We start from the raw sequence: 27,320 nt of genomic DNA on the forward strand, positions 1-27,320 counted from the left end.
ATTGAAGGTGACATGCACAAGTCAATGCCAAACAGTTTTGATTTAAGTAGCCTTTGTGAAGAAGGTGTAAAGGGAAGCATTGTAGGTCTGAAAGGAATTCAGGGAGAAGCCAGAAACACAAAACTCCAGAAAACAAAGGGAATCGAAGGAAATAAAAATGTAGAAAGGAGGTAACGGAGGACTGCAATGAGGATGGGTGAATGTATTTTCCCAGCGAGTAACTGCAAGGCACAGGAAGGGTCCTTCCTACCCAAGTGGAATATAGGGCTTAAAATTTAATTAGTGCTTTCTTCTGTCCTTTTTGATCTTTGCACAAAGCCTTTCTTCACACAAAGGACAGAGAGGTTTCTGTGGGGCTGTGTGGCAGGGCAGCCAGTCTCCCTCGGTTCAGGCATTTCCCGTATTTCCCGGCATAAATGGGATGCCTCTCCCCGTTCTTCCTGCCTGTCTCTCGACCTCCGGAGGAAGGTATTCCCGGGACATTTCACTGCGGCAAACGCGCCAGCCCGTGTGACAAAAGTTTCTGCGGAGCAATTTGCTCTCGCCACCTGAGAAGTTGAAACATTAGCCCAGGACTAGCCAACACCATCTCCCCCGCCCCGGCCGGGCTTGAGCTCCGCTTTCGTGCCGCCTCCGTGGGTCCGGCTGGAGCGGGGCTGGCGGGGGAGCGGCGGGAGCGGCGGGCGGGCACCGGGGGGGAGCGGGGATCGCCCGTCGGCTTGCAGGGAGGTGGCAGGGCTCACGGCTCCCGCTGCACAGAGCTTTTCTTTAAAAATAAAAATTGAGCAAATGTCCCTTCTCTCTTAAATACCTCAGCTCTAAGGACACGGGAACGAGGGTTGCCACAAAAATTGTGCGGAGTAGCCTGCACCTGCGGGAGACCCCGCGCGGCAGGAGAGCTCAGGGACGCACACACCTTTTGGCGGCCTCTGTCACAGAGGCGAAATGTGACCGACACGCTCAAGGGCACCTCTTGCTGTGGAGGGAGCCTGCTGACGAGCAGGAATATCTCGACAAGATCTCAGGATCCTGAGAAGCTGAGAGAAACGCCAGTAGAAGTTCCTGACATCTGCATCATCCGCCTTGCATAATTTTGCATTTGAGATGCTCCCGTAGGAGAAGACCCTGTCATGAGGAAAGCATCACCGCCTTTATCCTGTGTGGGAAGCACAAAAATATGTTGCTGGGACGATCAAAGCTGTGGGGGAAAGGGGTATCGTGTTCTCACCAGTTCTGTGCTTTGCTTGAATTAAACTCCGGAAAAGCAATAAATTACTAATAACTTACCCGGTCATGCTTCCTATTTTGCTTTTAAGGGCCACATATCTCTGAACGGATCGCAGAGTCCTCAAATATATTTATTTTCAATCATACGAAGAGATATTTCACGAAGTGCATTTTTATGCGACCTTAAGAAGAAAAAAAAAAAGGTTTTTTTTTTTTAAAAAGCCCTAAAGGGAGTTGCCCTGAGCAGCTGCCTCCCAAAGCTGGTCGCTCTCAGGGCTGGCTGCAATGCCCGCACTTAATTTTCTGCCCTGGCAAATCCTAATTCCTATGAAGTCTGAAGGCTTAGTTAGATTTAAAAGTTCATTTCGGGAGCAGCTATCCCAAGCAGAAATCAAGCAGCGTATGCTGACGGCCGCCACAAAATGCGATTTTAAGGCATTCGTTAAAATTCACGCACTTCTGCCCTCTGCCCACGACTCCCAAGTGACCTGTCCCAGCACATCAGCGCCAGCCGGGGCTTCACAGCACACGTGCGTGTGTGCATTCAGCTGTGGAAACGGATCGGGCTGTAAACCGGGGGGCTTGGTTTGATCGGTTTGGTTTTCGGTTGGTTGGTTGGTTGGTTGGTTATTAGGGGGGTGCTTGTTTTGGTTTTGCTGCTTTTTTTTTTTCCTCCTTTAATTTAGTTTGAGCTAAGTTTTACTTAAATTAAAGGCAGGCACCTGCAGTATTTGCGCTAACGCTTTAGACCAGACAGGATACCCGAAACGCCGGTTCGGGTATTTCCATCTGTTCGAATGATTCTGTTAGACTTAAATGCGCCGCTCCTCCCCGTGCAGCGCCCAGCGGGACCAGGTGAGGCCCTCGCACGGCGGCGGCTGCGGCCGCGGGCCCGGGGCGGGCGAGAAGAGCCTGACAGCCCTCACTGCGCCTCGCAGCGCTCAAGACAGCTCTGTCCCTTCCCTCAACTTCGAGCGAGGGGCAGAGGTTGCGGCGAAGTCGCTAACACCTCGCTCGCATTTCCCAAGGCATCTGGAGTACAGACACCTGCCATCAGGTGTTGGAGCACCGTGGGTGGAGGGGATATCCAGGGGTGGGCGGGCAGGGGCGGGAAAGCGAACGCAAAGGCGCTTTCCCCGGCCACGGGAGCGTCCTCACACCGTCCGGAGCGGGCGGGTTAGCGAGCAGGGAGGCGCACTGCCGCAGCCGGCTGCCTCGGGCCGCTGCTCCCAGCGGAAGGAGCCGGCGGGGGGCGCGGCGGGGGAGGGCCGGCGGCACCTGCCGGGCCCCGCGGCGGAGGAGCTGCCCAGCCCCGTGCCCGCGCCCTCCTTCCCTCCGCCCGCCCCGCGCTCATGCGCCCGCCGGAGGTTTAAAGCGGGAGCGGTGGCTGCCGTGCGCTGTTCGGCTCGGCGGAGGTGCGGGGCACGGCACGGCACGGCACGGCGACCCGGCCGGCACGCCGCTCTCCGCCGCTCTCCTGCGCTCAGCTCTGCGCTGCCCCCGGCGCGGGCGCGGCCCGGCTCCGCCATGTGGCTCTCGGCCCTGCTCCTCGGTGGGTACCGCGGGCAGCGGCGGGGCCGGCGGGGCGGGCGCGGAGCAGCCCCCGACCCACTCCCTTCTGTTCACAGGCGCCTTCCTGCTCTCCGGCCCGGTGCGCGGCAGCGACGGCTCGGGTGAGTTGGCCGCTGTTCCCCCTCCGCATCCCGCGGGGGTTTCCCCTTCGGAGCGTCTGTGCCCGGCCCCCCGGTGCCGGCCCGGCCCTGCCCCGGAGCCCTGGCCGGGATGCGCGGGGAGCCCAGCCCGGGCCGGGCCGGGCGCGGGGCCACCGCCGCTGGGAAGGGTGCCGGAGCCGGCCGGTGGGAACCTGCCCGGGGCACGGAGCGTGTCTGGGAACGCTTCCAGACGGGGGTGAAAACTCCTCCCTGGCACGGGCTGAAGCAGCGCCGTGGTGACAAGTGTCCCCATCGAGGGGAGTGCCGGTAGCAAGGGTGAGGGGGAGTGTGTTTGCGTGTGTTATAAAGGCACTCGTACAGTGCTTGGCAATTTGAGGATCTCTGGCATATTTTAGACCATGGAATTGATTAAAAACATTTTAAAGTTGCCCTGCCATTATTTCGACCTGGAAAGACAAAGAACATGCTTAGGATGCCTAGCAGGCTATGGCAGGGACTGCCTGTTGTACCATCCTGTGCTGGACTGCATCCTTGCTGCTGGAGAGCAGGCTCTCCTGGAACCAGAATAATGCCATGGGAACCAGGAGCCACGGGAAGCAGTTGGAGAAATATGTGACAGAAGGACGCAAGCAGTTTGTCTGCCCCTTTCAGTGGAACCTTCCACCAAAGGAGGATAGGAGCCTCTAGAAGAACATGTTTCCAGATGCAGGCCTGGCCTGCAGCAGGTGAGTGACCCCAAGCTTTTCTGAATGGCTGTTAATGATTTCACAGTTATTAGGAATCAGGATTTGCTACTCATTTTGTGGTGAATCAAAGATTTGGAAAATTCTTTTATGCTAAACTGATAAAAGCTATCTGTTACAGAATTGCTATGGCTAAAAAAGGGGAAAAATGCACAGCAATGGAAAACCTACTCTAACTAGCCCCCCAGTTCCTTTCCCTTTTTTACTTTGCAGGTGCATTATACATGAAGTGGTGGCAGTCTGGCAGGAAACAAATGGATATTTTCTGGCATGCTTCATTCAGGGCTGGAGAAGCCACTGCAACCTGAAGGTATCTGGAACCAGCTAAAACATCATTAATGTGAACAGTTTTTGTAAGATATTGCCTCTTACCATTATTCTGAGCCTAAATTCAGCAGCATTTGGTTATTGAACTAGAAACTTGGATATATAAAAGTGCCTAAATTCTGTTGTACAAAGTAATGAAAGAGCATTCATTTCCTCAAGAATCTACTGTATTTAGGCTCATAGTGTTTGTGAAGATTTTGGAGCATCTCAAAACTTTCTTTATAGTCCCACTGGAATGGATACAAATGCTGCCAAGTGCAGCAGTCCTGGTTGCCACACACGAGGCTGTGTGGGTGGGTGAAGGGTGCCATGTGATGGCAAGTGGCCTTACGTTGGTGAGAAAAGGGCAGGTCTCAGATTGCAATGAATTCTATTGCCCTGACCAGGTTACTCTAAATCCCATTGCCCCTGTCCAGATCAGGATATGTACCAGAGATTTTCATCAATTAGTATGCAATCTGTGAACATGTTTTCCAAAATAGAAAACACAGGTTTACTAGTATGTCTTTTTTTTTCCAACTGTTGATACTCCTTGCATATGATAGAAAAAACAGGCCTGCTTGAAGCCTCAAAGTAAAGAAGGACCTAAAATCTTTGTATTTTGAAAAAAAACCCTAAATACTAAAATAATAGGAAGCATAATAGGGATGTACTTCTCTATATTACAACTCACAAGGCTATATTTCATGTGGGAACCCCTATTTTTAATTTTGTAATAATGTACATAAGATTTCTTTTTTCCTTTGCATAAACAAACTGTTTTCACAAAGCAACACATGAAAGCTTCAAGATCAGAAAGGATCAGATTTTGCCTATGGGTTTTATTCCTCTAGAATAACTTAAAGCAGTGGCTCCTGCTAAAATTTGTCACAACTTTTATAGATTACCATAAGAGGCAGTTAGTTATTCATGGCAAAATCAGAGTACATGGCAAGAGGCACCAAAAAGATAGAAATTGATGGAATGATTGAAAACATGGTTGTTTTAAGAAAAGTGAGTCTTTGCTTTTTTTTTTTTCCTTTTTTAGGTCAACAATCAACAATGATGGAAGACATTCATCCCTACCATTAAATATGACCTAAATCAGGAAGAATTACTGTTTATTTTCTTTGTACCTTGCTTTTGTAGGGTACTCTGATGTAGTGTGTTTCTGTGAAGCTTGAAGGGTGTGTGTCTTGACAGGATGGGGTGATATTGTTTTATTGTGGTTCTAAAATCCTAACTGAATGTAACAGAGCATAGGTCTCACATCTTCACCAGAGTCCAGAATGGTTGGAGTCTAGAACTGAATCCTTTCCTGTAAATTGTAAACTTATATTTATTTCTTGCAAAAACACTTGGATTTAGAGTATCACACCACATAAGTATTGAAAGAAATGCCTCCACTGCTACTGCTCTTGCATTCTTCAATAACAGTGATTGAAACATACAGGTTTTATCTCAGTTATTTTATATATAGATACAGCTCTTTGGCAGTTTTTGCCATGTTGAAGTATCTTGGATAGACTAACAAAAAAAAGCACTTCTTCAATTTCGATAGTAATACCATATATGAAATTTGTTAGAATGATGAGTATATCAGCTGTCAAAGACAATTTTATATATTCTAGTATTCTGACCTCATTAATACATTTTCATGTTTGCAACAAAGTCATTGAAGTTTTGTACGTTGGATAGCTGATGATGCATTAAAAAACAGTGAAGAGCAAAAGCCACTGCAGAGCTGATATTGTCAGTCTTAATTTTAGTAGTCAACAAAAATATTTGCTTTCATTTTGATATTTCACCAAACACTTCTAATGTTAATCTGTTTTAGAATTATGGGTTAGAGAAAACTGGATCTACCTACAGAAAATACTAAAATGAAATGGTTGCTTTTAATTAAGAGAGTTATTTTCCTCAAAGTGTGTGTTTTTACCTCAGTGCTGATCCAGCTGAGGTATGAACTGCTAAATCCCCTAGCTCCAGCATGTCAGCTCTTCAGTTCACACAGCAGCAACATGCGCCCTTTCCTTGGGAGCCTGAGACAAGGATCATGACAGTCTTTAGGTTGCCAGTTCAGAAAAATCCTGTGGCTGGGCTACAATGAATTTCTGTGTTTTGATTGCCAGGGAAAACACAGAAAGATTATTTTTTTCTCCCCATCTTCTGTGCTATGCAAAATCCTGCCACATGACAGTAATTAGTAAGTACCTGGTGATAAGGGAAATAGAGATCTCCAAGCAATGCAGGGTTTGTTAGCTAGACACATCTAATTACTGTCCTTGTATGCACAGCCAGCCAGGGAATTCACTCAAGTACATTACATTAGAAACGACAGGAGTTAAAACTTCCTGTGGTGTCTTGCACTTTTAGAGGCTGGAAAAATGTTGCAGGGTGAGAGGCACAAGCAGTGCTGTGAGAGCAGAGATTACCAGTGGTGCTTATTGCAATTACTCCTCCAAGGATTTCCAGCCTTGCAGCTGCTGTTTGATTTTGATGGTCTTGCTAGGTGTCATTTGGTGGATACTACTTGTTCAGTGCCCATTAATTAGCAAACACACTTGTAGAACTTCCATGAAAGGATTAGGGGACTCAAAGAGGAAAGCAAAGGGTTTTTTAGCATACCAATAATATAGCACTTTTGACTATGAAATTTGGAGCTTCTAGGTATAAGCACTGGTTCTGCTTGATTTTTCCATCTTTTGTTTTTAAGGCAAATAAATAAGATTAAGCATGGCTAGGATGTAAGTAGGTAAGACTAAGTCCTAACAGAAACTTTTTTATTTCTTAGAATACCTGAGAATCAGATTAAATCACTTTAGTTCTTGAGAGGCAGACTGCTTTTATTATCTTGAGAAGGGAAAAATAAAAAAGTGCTTTCTGCTTTCTTTTCTTCTTAATCTGAACTATATGGGCAGATTCAGCATATACAAGTCCCATATTTGTATTAAAGGGCAGCAACAATTTTTTGGGAAGATGTGATTAGGTAGTTTAACATTGTTTCAGCACAGCATTTATGACTATTGTATATAATTAAGAGTAAAATTACACACATAGTTGATGAATATGTGTGTTCAATTTCCACAGTCAGAATGAATAGATATCTTTCACTCTGCATTTCTGGCTGCAACTGTTCTGCTTTTCAGCTCTAAAGTCAGTGAGATTAGCTGGAGGTATCATCTTTTCCATCCCCTGATGAAGAACAGCATATGCTCCAAGTGCTTTCGTTTATAAGCGGCATATGTTGGGGTCAGGAAACACCCCAGGGCAAGAATGAAAATAGTGGGCAGAAAAGTAGGTGAGAGACAGATCACTGATCCCTGAAATCTGCAGCATATAATGCTGTGGTGCATGCACTGGTGCCTTGGCCAGCCTCTGCCAGCTTTCATCTGTGCAAAGGTAGTATTCCAGATGCATTTAGAAAAGGTTCTTGCACCTTCTAGGTGCCTTAGGAACTTCAGAGTAAACAGCCAGGCATGGGTTGCCCTTGTGCTGCTGAATTGATAATGATCTAAGCCAAATCTCTAATTTTCTGTGCAACAGAGCAGGGGACTGTGCTATCTTGTGTAGTAGGAGGATGGTAGTGTCCATGCAAGATAAAGACCTCAATGTTTTCAGAAGAAAAAGCACCAGTTTGCCAGGTGAAATTGTGTACTGATGTTAATCTGTGTCTGCATACCTTCACTGCACACAGGCAAGCAGAGTGAAAGCTTAATGATGGTAACCTGGAGAGCAACTTCTGAAAAAAGGCACAGTTCTACATAAAAAATGCATGTGCCTCAGCTGAATAAATAACTTTCGTATCACTGTATGAATCTGACATCTGACAGTCCTCTGCACAATGGTAATGATGTAAACTTCACTGTAATGAACTGATACCAGTGTTCTAGATGTTACTGTATTACTGGAGCAACGAGATGTGTGTTCCTTTTTTTTTCCTCTTTTTTTTTATTTAACACTGGCCTCAGTAGGATTTATTGCAAGAGGCTAAGGGAAATGCTGCTGTCAACTTTCTCCATGAATGCCACTAAAGGGAAGATTCAGAATTTCCCAAGTGACTCATAGATATCTTATGGCTGGAGATTTCTGTGGGGATGTCAGAGTGATTTAGTTTCCTCCTTGGAAACTGCCACCTGCATCTGTGGTCTGTCAGCCCTCAAAGGTTTTCCCCTTGCCCTTCTGTCTCTGCAGCAAATTTACAGAAATGGAGTGTTTTTCCTTGTGTAATGTTCCTTGATATTATTTTAATGTTGTTTGTCATGGGAGTTTTTTTCCTGCTACTTTTTTCCCACAAGTAATTTTGAAGTGTGTGTTTCCTTGTCATAACTGTACATTTGTAAGCTCCAAAGACATTTTTATAGGCATTGTATCTAGTTTCAAATTCAGATATTGCTTTAAACTTGGAAACTGTAGAGACATTGGGAAAAAAATCCCAACAACAAACCCTTAAGATTTTCAGGTCAAAAGTTCTTCTTTTCTCTTTAGCTTCTACAGCTATCACGTGCTTTACAAGAGGACTTGACCTTAGAAAGGGGACAGAAGATGTCCTTTGCCCAGCAAACTGTCCTCTGTGGCAATTTTATGTCTTTGGGGATGGAGTTTATGCCTCTCTTTCGAGTGTCTGTGGAGCTGCCATACACAGGTAAGTCAGATCATTGGTAATCCATGTGCTAAATGAGTTTATACAGTCTCTGCCACACTTTGAAATGTTAGCCTTTTGGCTAAAAAATCTCTCTGGACTTTGGGTCATTAACTCAATAGGAATGTCACTGAGACAAGAGAAAACAAGGAAAAATAAAAAGAATGTCTGTGCAGCTTGCAAGTTGAGTGTGTTTGAGTATTCCTGAAAACTGCTTTGTCAGCTTTCTCTGACATGGCCCAGCATTGTCCACAGGGGGACTTCCACTGTAAAATCACTTCTATCACTAGTAGGTATGGAAGGATACAGTATAAATAGTAACTAATTGAAGAATAAAAGCAGATTCACTTTCTGATGTTCTTAAAATCTTGCATCAAAAAACTTTAAAAGAAGTGGAGGATAAATGGTTTGAATTTTTTTTAGCATCAAGCAACAGAAGAAAGCTCTATCAGAACATATTGATGTGATGCTGCAGCTATCAGAATATTTTTTATGTTAAAATAGCCACAATTAAAAACTTAAAATTTTACAGAAATATAAATGGCTAGAAGATAAATGAGGAAAATAAAACTTTCTTGAGTTAGCATTCATTGCTTGACACTTTAAATGTCATAAAAAACCCATGCCAAGCATTTTAAGTAATAGTTAGGAAACTATCATTACTATCTAGAATCTTATTTAAAGTGTCAGTTAAAATTTTATAACTTTTAACAAGATTTCCAAAATTTGGGCTTACTGTACAGTATTTAAACTCCTAAGTAAACTAAAATTAACTGTTTTTTAAAAAGAAAATTTCACTTAAGGAGGTGGTTTGGGTAGAAACTCTGGAACTTCTCAAATGCTGTAAAAGGATCTAGGGGCTCAGGTACTGTAGGAGGAGTTAGAAGGAGCTTGGGAGGTATCATGGGGGTCTGTTTCTATTTGTTTTTAAAGCTGAAGAGTTTGTCTCATATTTACATGTTTCCATGTGTATTTTATTGTTAGACAGGCTTCCTTCTGATGCTTCTGTAAAAAGAATTAAGATGTCCATTTAGTGTGTTTTAAGAGTCTTCTTGGGTGTTTAAAAATATTACTCTTTGATTCTTTACTCTTCCCAGCTGAGGAATATAAAAAAATTTGTGAAGAATGTCTAGATCAAATGCAGGTAGACACTTTGGACTTGCTTTTTTTATTGTTTGTCTTTTTTGAACTGAGAAAAACAGAGATTTCTTTCCATTGTCCTTTTATTTTTCCTGAGGCAATGTTTGTATTTAGTGACGCAGCCATTTATTTTAACATTCCATTTCTTGCCAAAGATGTCTTTAAAGAGAAAAAAAAGCTCTCGCTGTCAAAACTTTTTCTAAAGAGATTAAAGGCTTGAATATTTTGAAAAGACACAGAAGTTCCTGACCAGTTCAACCAGGCAGCATCTTGAACCCCCCATGCCAGGCTGTCAGTGACTGACTGCTAGCAAAATCCCTCCACAAAAGCTGCTGGGGCTCAGTTCTGTCACAGCTGGGAAATTCCTCTACAGAAGGAGGAGGTACAAGAAATGGCAGAGGCATATTTCTTTCATGATTTGCATAGTCTTCCCCTAGATATTAAAGCACAAGATTTAATTTATGATGTATCACTTAGCTCTTCACTGAAATTTGTACCTTACAAACTATGTGTACTACTGTTCTCCAGCCTCCAGAAACATGAGGCTGTAGAAAAATCCATGCTTTTCCATAGTAAGAGTCAATATAAATTGTACTTCTTATGAAATATGTAACCCTTTTCTGTACATCCTGCATCTAACAGTCTCTCTCCACAGACATTGTGAGAATAATGAAGTCTCTAATAGTGATAAAGGGATTAAAATAAACTCACCTTTGTAATCTGTCTTCCAGATTGGATTTAAATTATTCTTGTTCAAGTCTTTGAGTATGGTAGACTGTAGTAAGGTGTTTTGAAAAAGCAGACTAAAGGTGAAGAATTGTTTGTTTAGGAAAACTGCTGTTTCTGAAGACTGCCTTTAAGATGGGGCCTATTAGTTCTGCTGGCTTTCATTCTCAGAACAGAATTTGCTACATGAGAATGTTTTGGTAGTTTTGCTGCAACTGTTAACAGCCATAACTAGTCCTGGCAAAAAAGGATTGATGCATGGAGAAGAGACAATAGCTGTTTAGTTCTCAGCTAATTTCAGTGCACGCTGCAAAATCCAACAAGAACATAGAAGGTATTTGCTCCTTCTTGCCCTGTGTTGCAATGTCTAAAATCCTCATTGGCATGAAAAAAACTTCAAGAAGCCATTCCCAATAGGTGATTGGAGTTTGCCATTATTGTAACGTAAGTAGATCTGTGCTTTGAAAATTTGTAAGCTTTGAGTTGTAAAATTTGTAAGTAGATCTGTGCGTTGAAAATTTTGTAAATTTCTTCCAAATACCTGAAGTAACAGTCGTTTCAAACCAGGTGTACCCTCCATTTCACTGCCTGGTGAGTGCAGATAGCTCTGTACCTTTAGCTCTGTACCTTTACCCTCTGTGGGGTCCTGGCCCTGTGTCACCTGCCATGTGTCAGACAACCACCCAGCACTTCAGGAAATGTCAGGCATGGGAGCAGGGCTCGTTCAGTTTCTTAAATTGCAAATGCTTGTGTGAGCATGGCTCTCTTCCACATACACTTCAGTTTGCATGCTGGGTCTACGTTGAGGCTGGAGTCCTTAATTTTGTATAAATCAAATAGTGCTTAGTCCTATGAGTAGTTCCATTGCTTTGAGGCAGTTATCAATGCAAGAAAATACTATGTAAGACATGAAAATAATTTAGCAGAATTCAGCTACAAATAATTCTGTGTACTACTGATGAATAATCTTTCTGCCTCTTTTATCTTGTTATATTTGGCTTTTTCTCTCATTTTATGTGTAATTAGTCTCAGGAAACAAAATATTTATTTAATATTATTCTTTTTCTGGGCAGAAGGATAAAAGATTTATTTGTTGAGGGAAGAATGAAGAACCTCCTACCAGGCTGACACTATGTAGGCATGAAGAACTGAGTTAAATCTACCACTGAGTGATTAATTGGATTAATAATCAGAAGGTCAAATGAAGGACTAGGTTCTCAGCTTGTGCAGTTCTGTTCCAGTGCCAATTCCACTAAATGGAGACCTAGCCCAATGTGGTAGCATTTAGATGTTAAATAGGCATGTACATTTTTTCATAACCTTCCTAACTTGTCAAAGGGTGAAACCAGTCCTCATTAAGCACTGGGGTCCCAGAACTCCAGTCTAACAAAAGCATATCATGGTATTACCCAGCTGGCCACAAAGTGCCCATAAACACAGGTGGCACTGAGCTGCCCCTGTGCTTGCTAGAAGAATGCTGACAAAAATGTTGCCTGGCCAAAGGGATTTCTGAGCAGCTGTAGATCCCTGGGAAATGTTATCATGCCTGTTTCTGCTGCTGAACTTCTTCCTGCAAAAAGCAATAGGGGTGCAGAGAAAGAAAGGAAAGAAAGAAAGAAAGAACACAGCTTAGGGGTCCGGAGGATGCTGGCATGAAATCCTGAGCGGCTCCGTATCAGTGATTGATGGCAATCAGGCAGTAGCAAGACACCAGTTTGGAGATGAGGAGAATAATTCTTGGGGTGATGGAGAAAGGCTGATTATTTGGAGTTTGCAGATGGTGATAGTAGGAAGGAAAGATGGGAATTCAGGTAATTCAGCTATCTTGCCTAAAGTCCCTGAGGATAAACTGACTGTAGTTACATTTATAAGGGTCACCTCCCACAGCCAGAAGATTCTCTTTGTGGTCTAGGCATCAGTTTTGATGTGTAGACTCCATGAAAAATCCATTCAAAACACAGCAACACCCTGTATCTCTTTCTTCAATAGTTCAAAGAAGCATTTCTTGCACACTAAGGAAGTGCATGGGGATCTTAAAAACCTTGCATTTAATGTGGTGATTTATCTCGATTCAGTTCGGATTTTTAAGTATGTTTTAGCTGATTTTGAAGTATTCAGATTTTTAAGTGTGTTTTAGTCCTGTATTTTATAAGACCTTTCTGCTATTCTTGGCTGGAACACTTTCTTTCACAAGCTATTTGCAGTGTGGTACAGGATTACTGCCTTGTGTGTATCTGCTTTTCTGTTTGTGTCCATTCTTGAGTGAAAAAAAACATTTAGGTGTAAATTACAGGTTGTTATTAACAAGCTAGGCAAGAGAATGGACTGACAGCTTTTACATAAAACCCTGGTTAAGCAGTAGCATATAACATAATGAGTAGGGAAGTGAAAGCTGTTCCTGGAAAATCTGCTGAGCTCAGTTTAATCAAAGCAGCCATGGCATGCAAGTCAGTCAAGCAGGAGCAAAGCACAGCAGTGAAAAGCAAAGCAGATTGCAGTGACACAGGTCATTCTGAGGAATGCAGAGGCACTTCTTCACTCTTTAAAAACCATTGCAGACCCATACAGGATGAATCTTGCTTTAAAAGTCAATCATAAACCATTGCAGAAAGGAATTTGCCAGTCTGGGTCAGAACACAAAGGTAAACTGGCAATACATGGTTTGTTCCACATCAGCAGATATAAACATGCACTCTGAGTAGACCTACCTGAAGAAACATCCCAGATAAAACTGATCAGGTTGTAAAAAATGGCCTTAAGCTGTTAACTCACCTACAGAACAAAATGGCAAAAAAGAAGGAGTAACTTTCATAAGGCTACAGGTCATGTTACATTCACATCTAATATCAGCCCCCACTTGTACTAAAAGTAGCAGAGCTGTTGTGTGGAAAGTGTTTCTCTTCAGAAGGCAGCAGGGAACTTTGACTTGTGCTCAGATACAGAATCAGGTATTTTCAACAAGTAGATAAGGAGTAAATAAATCTACTCCATCTTCACCGTAAAGCTTCCAAATTCTCCTAGTGGAGACTAGGTAGATTATTATTTTCCTCTAGAATTTTCAATTAATTAAATTAATTATGATTGTTGCAATTAAAATGTAAAGACCAATAGACAAAATTGAACGATGTAGACAATACTGATCACAGTGTGCCTATAATAAGTTTAAATCATTGTTTCCAGAAATGCTTCTTAGGCTGAGCTCTCAGCCTGAATGTTTTTCTTGAGTTCAGTTCAGCACTCAAAGTTGTGAGTCCACAACCAAGAAAGTGGGAAGAGATCCTGAGCTCTTCTTAGGAGCAAACGTGGGCACGGATCAGGTTTGCTGATGTAAGCCCAAAGTATCTTCACTAAATTTGCAAGTACAAGCTTAAAATGGTAACTGTTCCAATTAAACACATTCTATTTGACACATTTCCTTATCCATTAAGACTGAGACACTTGTGAAGGCTTGAATGCCTAAGAGAACCAGGTACTGGAGAAGAAATTTATATTCAAAGTAGACTGAAATATTCTAAGTACATTTATGTGTCATTTTTCTCAAAGATAATTTTGACTTACTGAATTTTCCTGTCATTTAAAACTAACCAGTTAATGGCTCTCATCTGATTTTTATCTCACTGTTTTTTTTTGAAGAACTATAAAGTGCTGTTTGTATTTGCTAACTTTATAATCTGATTTTAAATTAATTTAGGGTAACTTTACTAAAGCTCATTTGTCTATATACTCTATAAAGTATTCCTAGCTGAGAATATATCTGTATATTTTGAAACGATTCCAAGCTACTAGAATTAAACATGTACAATCATAGTTCAATTTAGAAATGCAAGTAATATCCATGAAGAATTAATGTCTTTTAATGATGTTCCAAATAGAATTTCATGTGGAAGTTGCCTTTACCATGGATATCGAGATCTCATATTATCAAAAATATATGTAAAGCTTTCTAAACTCTGGTCTTGATTATTCTACTTTCACAAGATGTTAAATCAGGTTAGGCTAGGTTGTCTTTTCAAGCAGTAAGCCAAACAGAATCAAAAAGCAAACACCAAGGCACACATTGCTGTGTTTAAATAGTCATGAAATGATTGCTTGTCTCCCACAGAGCTGTACCTGCCCACATACTACAAGGCATCAAGTTTTGCTCCCTCTTAGAGAAGTACAACTTTGACTTTTGACCTCTGAAAATAATAAGAGATCTGACAGTTCTGATGCTTCTTATTGTCACTTAGGAATTGATGTGGCCTGAAGCATTGCTGTTCTGCATTAGTCTAAATGCCAGAATTTTAGGCTTTCCTGACTTTTTAAAATAAATCTGTGTGATGCTCTATAGAATAGTTTCTTCTAAAGTCTTTTCAGATTGTTCTAGCCTGAACACAACTGCCTGCCTCTATTGCATCTTTTTGAGAAGGCTGGTGACAAAAATTCTAATGATGGTGTTACCTGTATTGCATTTTCTTGTAACTAAATGTCTGATTTATACCAACTCTTTTTCAACCTTAGTGGGGTGATTACCAACAGAGGAGGAGCTGTAAGGGTACAGACTCTCCCAGGACAGGAAAACTACCCTGCTGTAAATGCTAATGGGATCCAGTCTCAGGTGCTCTCTAGATGGGCTTCATCTTTCTCAGTGACTGGTAGGTGGATCACACTTACTGTTTTGCAAACTGTATTTGAAGCTCTGGCAGAACAGAGCTGACACAGCTAAAATTCAGCCTGCTATCTCTAAGATACTTGTATTCCTTGTATATTCCTCATTGCAAGTTGCTAGCTAAGAACTTGGAATTAGAGGTGCTTTTGGTGAGGGTGAAGGTGAAATCCAGTTCTCCAGATAAAGTCCTCTCTTTATCTGCTGGAAATAATGGCTACTACAGCTCAAAACCTCTCATCAGATATATATGTTGTAATTACTCATCAGCTGCTGTTGTTTCAAATGCAGAAAGTAATTACCTGTAAACAAGGACTGGATTACACCAAAGGTTTGTCTAGGCAAGTGTCCTACTCCCAGAGCAGCTAAGGGCAGATGACAAAGAAATTACAGTAATTCTTCAAGCACTTGTAACTTCATCTAAATACACTAAAATGCAGTACTGTCATTTTAGCAGGTACCAAGAGCACAGCCCTTGAAGCAGTGGGACGATCGGTGTCCACAGCCCGTCCTTCTACAGGTGCGTGATCCTGCAGCAAGGGGACACCTTCCCCTCCAGAGGGGAGGCACTGCACTGGGCAAGGCCCTGGCTAAGAGAATGTGTTCATGAGACTCATCTGTTTCTGAAGAAGAAAAGAGCTGCAGTATCTCTGGTTTTGCAGTGTCTCTTTCACCAGAAAAAAAGAGGAATCGTATGTAATCATGGAGATTGATTCTGATCTCACTAATGTTCACGCAAATTAAAAACAAAATGGAATTGTTTTTGAAAAGTAATAGAGATAACACAGAGGAAGGTAAGAGTTCCTGAGCTCATGTAATGTTCATTCTTTTTAAGCCATGGAGAAGACAGAGTTAATGCATTTCTTCTTACAGAACTGCTGAACAGCGGAGTGCTGTCAGGACATGGATAGCAGAAATTTAGTTGTTTTTCACCACAGAAAATGCTGCATTAAACCCTTTTTATGAAAGTTAGTGCTGTATAAATACTGGACTTTGATGTTGTTTGTGAATAGACCACATGGTTTACAGTTTAAACCACGGTTTGCTTCCAAACCATTAAAAATCCATTGTACAGCAGGGTTGCTAACTGAGAAAGAGTAGCACTTGGGAGGGTGAGGTACAAAAATCCACCTGGCTTCGTACAACTCAGTAATTAGTCAGACAGATGTAGAAAGGAAGGTTAAGGTATTTCATTTGAAAAAGAATATTCTCCAAGGAGCAAAGCAGTAGTAGCCCAAGTTTAATTATTAAAATGATTGACAATTCCTACTACAGATAGATTGCACTGTAATTTCTTTAGTCAGAGCTTTTTCTAGTTTACCTCAGTCCATTCATCTTCTTGTTCTTAAATGATCCATGCTGTTTTTTTCACTGAAGGTAAAAGACCTAAGAAGACTCTTGATAAAAAGGCTGGGAACAAAGGTAAGAACACACAGATTTAACTTTTGCAAAGCAGAATCCTAACATTTATTTGATGTTAACAAATATAATTATTTTGGATGTTCACAGACTGTAAAGCTGATATTGCCTTTCTCATTGATGGAAGCTACAACATTGGCCAACGTAGGTTTAACTTGCAGAAAAACTTTGTTGGAAAAGTAGCTGTAATGTTGGGAATTGGAACAGAAGGGCCTCATGTTGGGGTCGTACAGGCCAGGTAAGAACAGGTCTACACAAAATATAATGGAGTAATTGATAAGAGAAACCAATTAACATGTCACTTCTCCTTTTGCAGAACAATATCACTCAATAATGGCTGATGAATAGCAGGAGAAAGAAACTCTTGAGCTGTAGCACTGTTTGCTCTGTGCTATACTGAGATGTGCATGTGACAGGACATGACAAATTTGAATATCTTCTGTCTCTGATATTTGATATTTGACTAGAGAGAAGCTGGATGTTTCACAGCTCCTCTGCTGTAGCTTTGAGTCTCATCTTAGAAGAACAGCAGGAAACACCCTGCAAAGGAGAGATGCCAGTTTCTAAAACTTGTAGGGAGAGAATAGTCCCTAATGGCTATGTACATGTACAAAACAAAAACCTGCTCTTACCTGATCTATATTTTAATATTTAATAAATATTTTATCTTTAACTGATAAAATATTACAGCTGATCTTTTTCAAATTGTAACTGGTCACTTATTTTTGCTTTCTACTGCAAATTAAAAATGAAATCTGGAGACAGAATACTTAAAGTCTTTAATTTCTTCGTCGGTAGGTAACATACCTTGAACTTCTCAAATCAAAACACTCAAACTGCACTTTGCAGGAATTTTTTATAAGGAAGGTGTTTGTCATACAAATAGTAAAAAACCTGTCAATCTTTAGTTACACAGATGCATTTAGTTTAATGTCTGGCATGTTCAATTTTATGTATTTTCAACCTAATGTTTTCAATTTTTTGATAAGCATAATAATGAGGCTGTCCTTAATTTATCCATTCAGGTAGATAATTCCTCTTCCTAAGGATTGCAAGACTTACTAAGCAAGAAGCATACTTACATTTTAGTATTGAAATCCAGAAAAGAATACATATTATCATGAGCAAAACTATTCCAAGTGTGTTTTAGTTTGCTAATGCCAGTATGAAAAGTGAACCTTATTACTCGATTTTATTTTTCCACAGTGAACATCCAAAAATTGAATTCTACCTGAAAAACTTTACTGCTACAAAAGAAGTTTTGTTTGCCATAAAGGAATTAGGCTTCAGAGGAGGCAATTCCAATACAGGTGAGTTCACATTCCCCCTAAAAGAGAAATTACTTCTTTATGTATTTTTAATATATGTATGTATAAGTGTGTGTGTGTAAATGTTGAAGTTCCCATAATTCACATAGGTCAGGAAGTGTTTTAGATACCACACTTACCTTAACCAGGTTCAGAGATTTCCCACTAGAACATTGTCACATCTCACATTTAATTTCTAGAAGTTAGGCATGCTTATTACATATTTAATTAGAGTACATGCATATATGTGTACTTGTATAAATGCTTCCTGCATTTTAACAGTAATTGACTTTTTTCACTAGTAACAGAATGCTATCTTGAGACAAATTCATAAAAGGCTTAGTGTTTCTTTCTTGCTGGGTGGCTAATTAAAGAGTTAGACTAGGAGTAAGGAGTGACTGGTGGTAAGAAGACATCATGGTTAAGCCCCATGCAACCAAGCCCCCAGGCTCACTTTCCCCTAGTGGGATGGGGGGAGAATTGGGAAGAAGATAATGAGAAAATTTCTAGATTGATAGACAATTTATTAGGGAAACCAAAAGCCACTCACATAAGCACAGCAAAACAAGGAAATCATTCACCATGTCCCATGGGTAAGCAAGTGTTCAGCCACCCCAGGAAAGCAGGGCTCCAGCTCACCTAACAGTTCATGCCAGCACTCCAAATGTCCCCTCTCCTTCATTGTCCTTCCCAAAGCTTTACATGCTGACCATGACATACATGGTGTGGAGTATCCCTGTGGCCAGCTTGGGGTCAGCTGCCCTGGCTCTGCACCCCCGGCCTTCTCGCTGGCAGGGTGGCACAAGAGGCAGGAAAGGCCTTGGCACTGTGCAAGAGCTGCTCACCAATAACAAAAACATCCCCCTACTGTCAACATAGTTTTCCACACAAATCCAAAACTCATTCCCTACTAGCTAATCTGAAGAAAATGAATTATCACAGACAAAACCACCCAGACATTGAAACCAAGCATCTAATTATGTTGCATTTCACAAGCTAAAGTTAGGTAGCTCCTGAACTTTCTTCCTTCCAATCCACTTGGCAGGTACTAATATACCTTCTTCCTAGTAGGAAACTAGACCCGTGAGCAAAAAAAACATCTCAGGGAATCCAACTCAGCTTTATCTGTGGGGATTTTTGGTGGGGGGAGGGGTGTTGATTTGGGGTCATTAGTTTTTAACTTAGAGGTTGCCCAAGCTTCATTATCAAATTTCCTGGGGCACCAATTCAATGCTGCACTGGCTTAGTCCTGCAGTTATAACATAAATCCTGCACAATTTCAGATGGGAAGCTGAACCCAGAATGTACCATCACTGTATGCATTATTTCTTCTTGTTCTTTTCCTGTTCAAAACAAGGCAAAGCTTTGAAGTACACAGCTCAGAAATTCTTCTCTTTGGAAAATGGAGCACGGAAGGGAATTCCCAAGATCATTGTAGTGTTCCTGGATGGCTGGCCCTCAGATGATCTAGAAGAAGCTGGCATAGTGGCCAGAGAATTTGGAGTCAACGTGTTCATTGTGTCTGTAGCAAAACCCACAACAGAGGAGCTGGGAATGGTACAAGACATTGGCTTTGTGGACAAAGTAAGAAAGAATGACATTATTTGGTTTTCAGTCATGAATTTCATTCTGGAGAATTTACAGTAAAATTCTAATACATGTATATACAATAACTCACATAGATGTATAGACATAAAAATATTCTCTCAAACCAGCTGGTTAAATTATCCCTGCTCAAAAGTGATTTAAAAGACGAGTAGAAGGAAAGTTAAAGAAACACTGGAGAATTTTCCTTGCTAAAGGGGCCACACAAAGGTACCATTGTCCTCCCAGTCCAGAAGCTTGGCCAAGTTGCAGCTCCTGGAATTGAAATTGCATGAAGACTCTCAGTGCAGGAAATCCCCCTATCTCAGGTATGGCTGAATGTGCCAAAGCAATCACATGCTGATTGCGATACCTTCTCTCTCATGAAAGGGCAGACAGGGAGGTGCTTATTTCTTACCTGCTCTGTGGATAATATTTACTTACTTTCACTACTAAGAGGACAGAAAATATGGAAAAATACATCCTAGCAAGCCTGTGTACAAGACTTAGATCTTGTATGCTGAGTTTTGGATCTTGTTCCTTTTGAGTTAGAGCAGAAATTCAAACACCAATCACCTACTCTCACATGAGCTTTCTGATCAGTCAGTCTTTACTTAATCTGCAGTGAGAAAACCAGTCATCTTCCACAGGGAGGCTGTAGATGTCTAATTTCAGCAGAAATGGCATGAACAGAATGAAACTCTAGGGATAAGATATCTAGCTGCTGACCCCAGAGGTATTGCAGGCAGGTCCAACCCTTACGCACTTACAGAAGCACCAGAATGGTTTGGGTTGGAAAGGGCCTTAAAGGTCATCTAGTTCCCTCCCCCTTGCCATGGACAGGGACACCACCCAACAGACCAGGTAGCTCAGGCTTGGCCTTGAACACTTTTGGGGAAGAGGCATCCACTATTCTGAGTAATTTCCTCCTAATAGCTACTCTAGATCTCTCCTATTTTAGGAGATCTCTTTGCCTTGTACTATCACTGTCTGTCCCGGTACAGAAAGACATGACCTTAAGTGGCTGGGGCCTGTCCTCCCTTCTGCATTTTGATCTTAGCCAGATTAGTTGGAGAGCTGATTTTGAATTTAACCCCTTTTCCAATTGCCTTGTACTTCACATGCATCTGATGGAAGCTAGAGGAAAAGAAATTTTACTCTGAATTACCTGGAGCTATATTTCTACCCAACTTTGTCTGTGTTTGTGATACATTATAGATTAAAAATCCAAAGGTCTCGCCAAGTTCAAAGGGAAAACACAGAAGCTAATTTTCAGTGTATAGGTGAAAATACAGAAATTTCAAACCTTTGGCTATTTAGTATCATTACTTTGTTCACATACAAAAAACAAAATCACAATTTTCAGTTGTTGCACTTCTTGTGAAAAAAGCTAAATTATTTGAAAACTTTCAGATCTTGGGGGGCAGGGTTGGCTTTATTACTGGATAAAATAAGCTGCTCTATGGTTTACATTGACTTCAAGTGCAGCTGTTTCAATTTCTTTAAAGACAAGCACACAAAAACCCATCCTAAGCTACAGCCATGAGGCTTCATTTCTAACCTGCTTTTGAAAGAAAAATTATAGGTGTTTGAGTATTATCCATTGAACTGCTCAGTTGGCATTCACCCATTCCCTTTATGTTTTCAAACAGGCAGTCTGCCGAAACAATGGCTTCTTCTCTTACCAAATGCCCACCTGGTTTGGTACTACCAAATATGTCAAACCTCTTGTCCAAAAGCTGTGCTCACACGAGCAGATGCTGTGTAGCAAGACTTGCTACAACTCCGTCAACATCGGTTTCCTGATAGACGGTTCCAGCAGCATCGGAGAGAGCAACTTCCGCCTCGTGCTTGAGTTCGTGAGCAACGTGGCCAAAGCTTTTGAGATCTCTGACATCGGCTCCAAGGTGGCGGCCGTGCAGTTCACCTACGACCAGAGGACCGAGTTCGGCTTCACCGACTTTGTCACCAAGGACAAGGTCCTGTCGGCCATCCGCAGCATCCAGTACATGAGCGGGGGCACCGCCACCGGCGATGCCATCACTTTCACCACCAGGAACGTGTTTGGGCCAGTGAAAGATGGACCTAACAAGAATTTCCTCATTGTTCTGACCGATGGTCAGTCGTATGATGATGTTAGAGGACCTGCTGCAGCTGCACAAAAAGCAGGTAAATTATGCATTTTGAAAAGTGGTGAAAGTTGATCCATCCTATTTCTGCTGTGCTGCAAATGTTAAGATTTTAAAGTTTGCAAAGTATCATACTTGGAATTCAGCAAAAAAATTCCCCCTAGGAACTGTTTTCCATTAGGGTGAAAAAACCCCCAGCAACCAGTAATACAGAGCCAGGTATGACTAGACACACTTATGGCAGCTTGGGGATCAATATATACCCAGTCTCATTTCCCCAGACAGTAGAGCCAATAATGAGCCAAGTAGCTCCATCATTCTCTATGAAGGGAATAAGCAGTTGTGGCCAAAAAGCTCATTGGGCTGATGATGCTCGAAGTATGAGCATGTAAGGACACTAAGGACACACAAAGGTACCAAACTTACTTTCAAAATCATTTTACACAGTGTTACTTATGTTTCAAGTTGACACTGCAACTGTTACAATTCTATGTGTCACAAGAACAATTCAAACATTAGCTCTTATGACGCTTCATATTTCCTTCAGGATTTTTCCTGAGTCAAATCTAATTCCTGGCTTTTACTGACAAAATCTAATTATCTTTGACAGATGGCAGGCATTGAAACATGCTTTTCAAATCCACATTGAATCATTAATGTAGAAATGGCTGGTTTTCTGTATCTGCAGACACAATGGCCTTTTTTTTATTTCCTTTTTCTAGGAATAACAGTCTTCTCTGTTGGTGTTGCCTGGGCACCTTTGGATGATCTGAAAGACATGGCTTCTGAACCAAGAGAATCTCATACTTTCTTCACCAGGGAGTTCACAGGATTGGAGCAGATGGTTCCTGATATTATTAGAGGCATCTGTAAAGACTTTTTGGACTCTAAACAATAAAAAAATCTGCAGTTTACTATTACTATTTGAAACTAAAAATCATGAAATTGAAATGGTCCCTCTAAAGTACAGATGTTTTATTCTTATATATGCTATCACAATACAGAAGAAGAAGAAGGGCTACTTTTTGTTTCTGTAATCAGTCAAAGATTTTTGTGGGTTTGTTAGAAGTTGTACTTGATCCTGAAGTGCAGAATTTGGCCAACAGTTAATATTTTCAACAAGCATACAGCATCCTGAAGTTCAAAGCTTTGCATATAGTGCACTTAAGAATAGCAGATACTCAGAGGAAATAATACAGCTCTGACATTTTTTCTGGCACTTGCTAAATACCTTCTTTGGAAGTAAAAAAATATCTTTAAATATAAGGTACTACCTTCTATAAGTTTTCTGTAGCTTACAGTTCTGTATCTTTGGAAAGAGTTCTGCTGATAACACAAAGTACTTTCAGTGCTTCTGTTGTGCAACATCCATTATCGCCAGGCAGCTTACAAAAAGATATGACAGATGGTAGCTGAAAGATAGTTGGGGGTTTGTTGGATCTGGTTGGCAAATTTTATATCAGAAGTCATTTAACTTCTACCCACAGATTTCTGTGGATCTATTTGGTTGGTTCTTCTGGCACAGAATTTTAAAGGTATTTAAGGCACAGTAGCTCTTTGAGAATCTGGATCCTAATATATTAGCTACTACTACTGCTTTCTGCACCACTGAAGTCAACAGTGATATTCCAAATAAAACTGACAACCGGATATTTCCTGTCTGCTGCCTTGTATTGTCTTGATTTGACAAAGTTGTTATTGGCCAGACAGTTAGAGACAGGAATCTTGGGCCAAGAGATTAAATTAGACCACACAGTGGGAACTGAGAACATTCAAATTCAAGTCCAGAGGTACCTCAAACCTTTAAACCTAACAGATTTATATTAGATTACATGGACAGAAAAGAAGAGAGTAGGAAGACACACGAAGTTGGATTTAGTAGTTCAGAGAATAACAACTTCATAATGGTAGTAAAAACACCTTTATAGATGTGTGAGGTTTTCTGAAGATAAAAGAACCGTTTTCTTGAAAAAGGCTTTCATTTGATTACACACCTAGTAATGTTGATATATTTATATGAACACATACCTGGTTAAATGATGTGATATTCACCAAGTTATTCCAGAGTCCTGGTGTGAATAACATATTCCAAATATTCTGAATAAATAAAGGGGGTTTGCAAATAAAATGTATAGTAGAAAACAAAACAGCACTTTCCCTATCAATCTGGGGTTTCCCTTTTTCCCTCTCCCCCACCATTGATTGTAAAATTTCTAGTAGTTATAGAGTGGCACAGAAAGGATTGTATTAATTGGGCTTTTGCTGTGCACTTTTTAATAACTTATAACTGACTATATATTACTCTAAACATAAATGGCAAAGATGCCTTGTATTTTTCTAGCAATTGTTATCCTTAATTTTGTTATGTGTTTATACATATAAAGGTACGAGTATTAAGCCTTTGCTGTATAAATTTGTATGCTATATCAACTTTGTGCAAAAATTCAATTAATTCAGTTTATAAACTTTTCATAGAAATATATATTGCAAGAAAACTGGGAGCGCTGCTGTCTGTTTTAATATCTATAACACAGAAGTCTTTTTATGATGAACCTCATATAGTTTAGCTTGAGTAAGTTCTATGTGATACTTCCTAACTGTATGATTTTAAATTCCAAATAATTTTCAAATAATAAGGGTATTATTTTTACAAATATTTTCATTTGAATGAATCAATATCAAAGTTTTAGTCATTGTTCACATTAGGTATGATGCTAGTTAAATCATCTGAATATAAATGGTCTGCTGGCTGATAGAATCACATTTTCTCTCCTACTTTGCTTTTGCTGTTGCAAAGAAATAGGCAGCTTTAACTCACATAATTCATTAATCAGACAAAAAGCAGGTTAGCATCTTCAGATGCAAACTGCAGAGCTAAGTCTCCACATATTTCCATTTCACAGGAGTGGTGATGCCACGTTACTTGCACCCTTCATACACTCTTATTACACTCAGGGACTATAGAAAATACTTTTTAAAGATACAATGTTCATGTGCCAGCAAGCATTTGTGAGCAGTTTCCATCTGGGAAAAACATTGGTGGGATACAGAAAAGCATTGAGACCTGGTGAGACCCAGAGGCAGGGTGGAAAGGATGGGGACTGTGCTGTAAGTAGAAGGCAAATTTGGAGGAGGAACAGCATGGCAGAGAGCAGGCCAGGGCTGAAGCTCTGGTTTGTTAAACAAGGTAAGTGAAGCCACACACAAGGATTCAGTTTTATGCCACTGGACCAAGCAGTACAAAGAATGTGAAGAGAGCTGAAGCTACCATCAGCTATCCAAACTCCAGTGGGAAAAACTGCTGCAGATTTAGGGCTGTCAGTCAAGATTTTGGCCTGCAGGAGATCAATTCTGTTCTCTTTTGAGACTAATGAAAACCATTGTAAAGGGGCTGGACTATATGATCTTTAAAAAGTCCCTTCCACCTGAGACCATTTTGTGGTTTTCTAGGCTGTATTTCCCCGAACAGTACTCAGACTCACTCAGGGGGCCTTAGAAGTGCAATCCCGGTCCTGACGACATATCACATCAACATTAAAAAACAAAACAAAACAAAACAAAAAACCCAAAAAAACCCAATCAGGATTCCTTCATTTAGAAAAGAGTAGAAAACTCTGAGGTTGGGGATTTAGGTACATAACTGTAACTCCCATGCAGCTGTTTGGAATTTTACATGAAATAGTAGTTAACACAGTTCAAAACTCATCCTTCCCACTAAGAGCAATTTAAATTTACAAATTTTTATTAATCTGCTGTTCTAAATAAATTGAAATCCCCTTTAGTACCACGATAACTTCCAGGAAGAGCTACAACCTACAGCCATGCTTTGGTTACGACACATCCCTGAGCACTGGGAGCATTCCCTGCCACAAGGTCTTTCCTGGGTGAATTCTCCACTCACAGGCTATTTTATAACAGAAAGGAGCATGACTTCCTTTGTCACTGGCAATATGTCTTTCTCAGTCTTACAAGGAAACTCAGGCCAGTGTCTCTGATTCTCCTTACAAATTTTCTGCACCTCAAATTTTGCACCTTGCACAAATCTTAGGCATTTAGGTCCTCTCTTTACCATCAATTACCTTGTATATTCATCTCTTGATAGCATGGCTATTTCTAGCTCTGACAAGTGCAGTACATATGAAAAGCAGGTATACAGTCTTGGACTGAAGGTCAGTAAACTGCAGAGGAGTCTTCATACAGCCAGACCTGCAACCTGGTAGCAAAAGCCTTCTACTTTATATCCTTAAGCAGAACACAAAATGGGTCTCAGAAGTCAACCAACTTTTATTATCACTGTGAAACTATTAATATTGAATTGGCAGGGAACAAGAAAGACCCAAAAGAAGGACCATCCTAACATTCTTAAGAGAAAATAGTCACTTTAAAAGTACTATGCCTTTTAAAATCAATGCCAATAAAGAGCTGTGCAGAAACTAGCCAAAATCATTTGCATCAAAAGTCAACAATTATAATTCTCTACAACTTACAAAGCAATTTTAAAGTGGGAAGAGAGAAATAACAGGATTGGATTTTTTGGCACATTAGTATAGTCTCATGAGAACAGTAGATTCTCCGATAAATATTTTAATTACTTCCATTTGCCTTTCATATTAGTGTTGTCATGTAAACTTTCCCTTCTATCAGGCATGGCCCCATAAAATACAGCATTTTTACTTTCCCTGTTCTGAATAAGAAAAGCAGGAACAACTGCTTATGCCTTGCTTTTTCCTTATGGGGTAATTCTCAATATCATACATAGCTCCACCAATTTTGTCAGCACTTTCCTTCCTTTCGTTAGCTTGAAGGGTAAGTCAGCTCCAGAAAGTATCAAAGCCACAAAAATGACAGAAAATTTCTCTGTTCCATGCAAGTGTCACAGAAGGCCTGAGCACTGTCAAAGACAATCCACTTTATTCTTAAGCAAACTGCCTGGAAACTGGGGACTTAAATCCACAGCCTAATAAAAGCAATGGTTCTGGTTTGGCCCTGGGACAGTAAACATAAGTGGTATTTTTGGGAAGTGGAAGCAGAACATGGCTATCTTGTGATCACCTGTCATCCAAATAGAGACACAAAACACATGGAAACTTCCAGCAAACAGTTTAGAACTGAAGTATGAGCCACTTCTCAGTCATAGATGTCTACTAACTGCAGCAGGCATTCTTTTCCCCTCGTTGGCCTCAAAAATTTTTGCCTCTAGCTTCAGCTGAAGGAAGAATAGGTTCTGAAAATTTGCTGTCTATGATTAAATGCCAGGATTTAATCTCTGCATTGAAGCAAATGACCACTTTAAATTTAATCTCATTAGGATCAAAATTTCCTTTCCTTTCAAACAATCAAGTCTGGTTAGTGAAGTGTCCTTGATCATAAGCTGCTTTCATGAAATTAAGGGTATTTATTGTTTTATTACTCTCTGATTTGTTTATACTCACCTGCATCTATACACAAGCAAATATTTTGTCCTATTTGTCTCTGCATTCCACCCCCAGAGCAGTTGCCTGTGAATAGCAGCGGGGTCAGGACGATGGAGGGCAGGGTTAGGGTTTGCCACAGCCAGAAGGAACAGGTAGCATCGCTCCCTGCTGCCAAGCAGCTCCTGGGAGCTTGGATAGACCCTCAGCCCCAGGCTAGAACTGAACCTACAGCTGAACTTCACACTGGACCCGTTCCTAAGGCAGCAGCATGGGAATCCTGCACTGCTGTTTTTGCTAGCAAATGTTAACTAAACTTTTCCAACCTTTACTGAGGTCAGATATGGCCTTTACTACTTAACAGCAAT

At 40.9% G+C, this 27,320-nt stretch overlaps 1 protein-coding gene across 1 annotated transcript; it reads left to right on the forward strand.

The window, feature by feature from the left end:
* The first annotated feature begins 2,523 nt into the window (after nucleotides 1-2,523).
* COCH (cochlin) lies at nucleotides 2,524-24,042 on the forward strand. The gene is made up of 11 exons (XM_030949336.1): nucleotides 2,524-2,779; nucleotides 2,856-2,900; nucleotides 8,438-8,594; nucleotides 14,958-15,091; nucleotides 15,557-15,622; nucleotides 16,480-16,524; nucleotides 16,612-16,759; nucleotides 17,728-17,831; nucleotides 19,186-19,412; nucleotides 21,065-21,581; nucleotides 22,264-24,042. The coding sequence occupies exons 1-11, from the start codon at nucleotides 2,755-2,757 to the stop codon at nucleotides 22,437-22,439; spliced, it is 1,644 nt and encodes a 547-aa protein (XP_030805196.1). The 5' UTR covers nucleotides 2,524-2,754; the 3' UTR covers nucleotides 22,440-24,042.
* Nucleotides 24,043-27,320: the final 3,278 nt, after the last annotated feature.

The sequence above is a fragment of the Camarhynchus parvulus genome, chromosome 5, assembly GCF_901933205.1.
Source record: "Camarhynchus parvulus chromosome 5, STF_HiC, whole genome shotgun sequence".
In the NCBI taxonomy this organism is placed as follows: domain Eukaryota; kingdom Metazoa; phylum Chordata; class Aves; order Passeriformes; family Thraupidae; genus Camarhynchus; species Camarhynchus parvulus.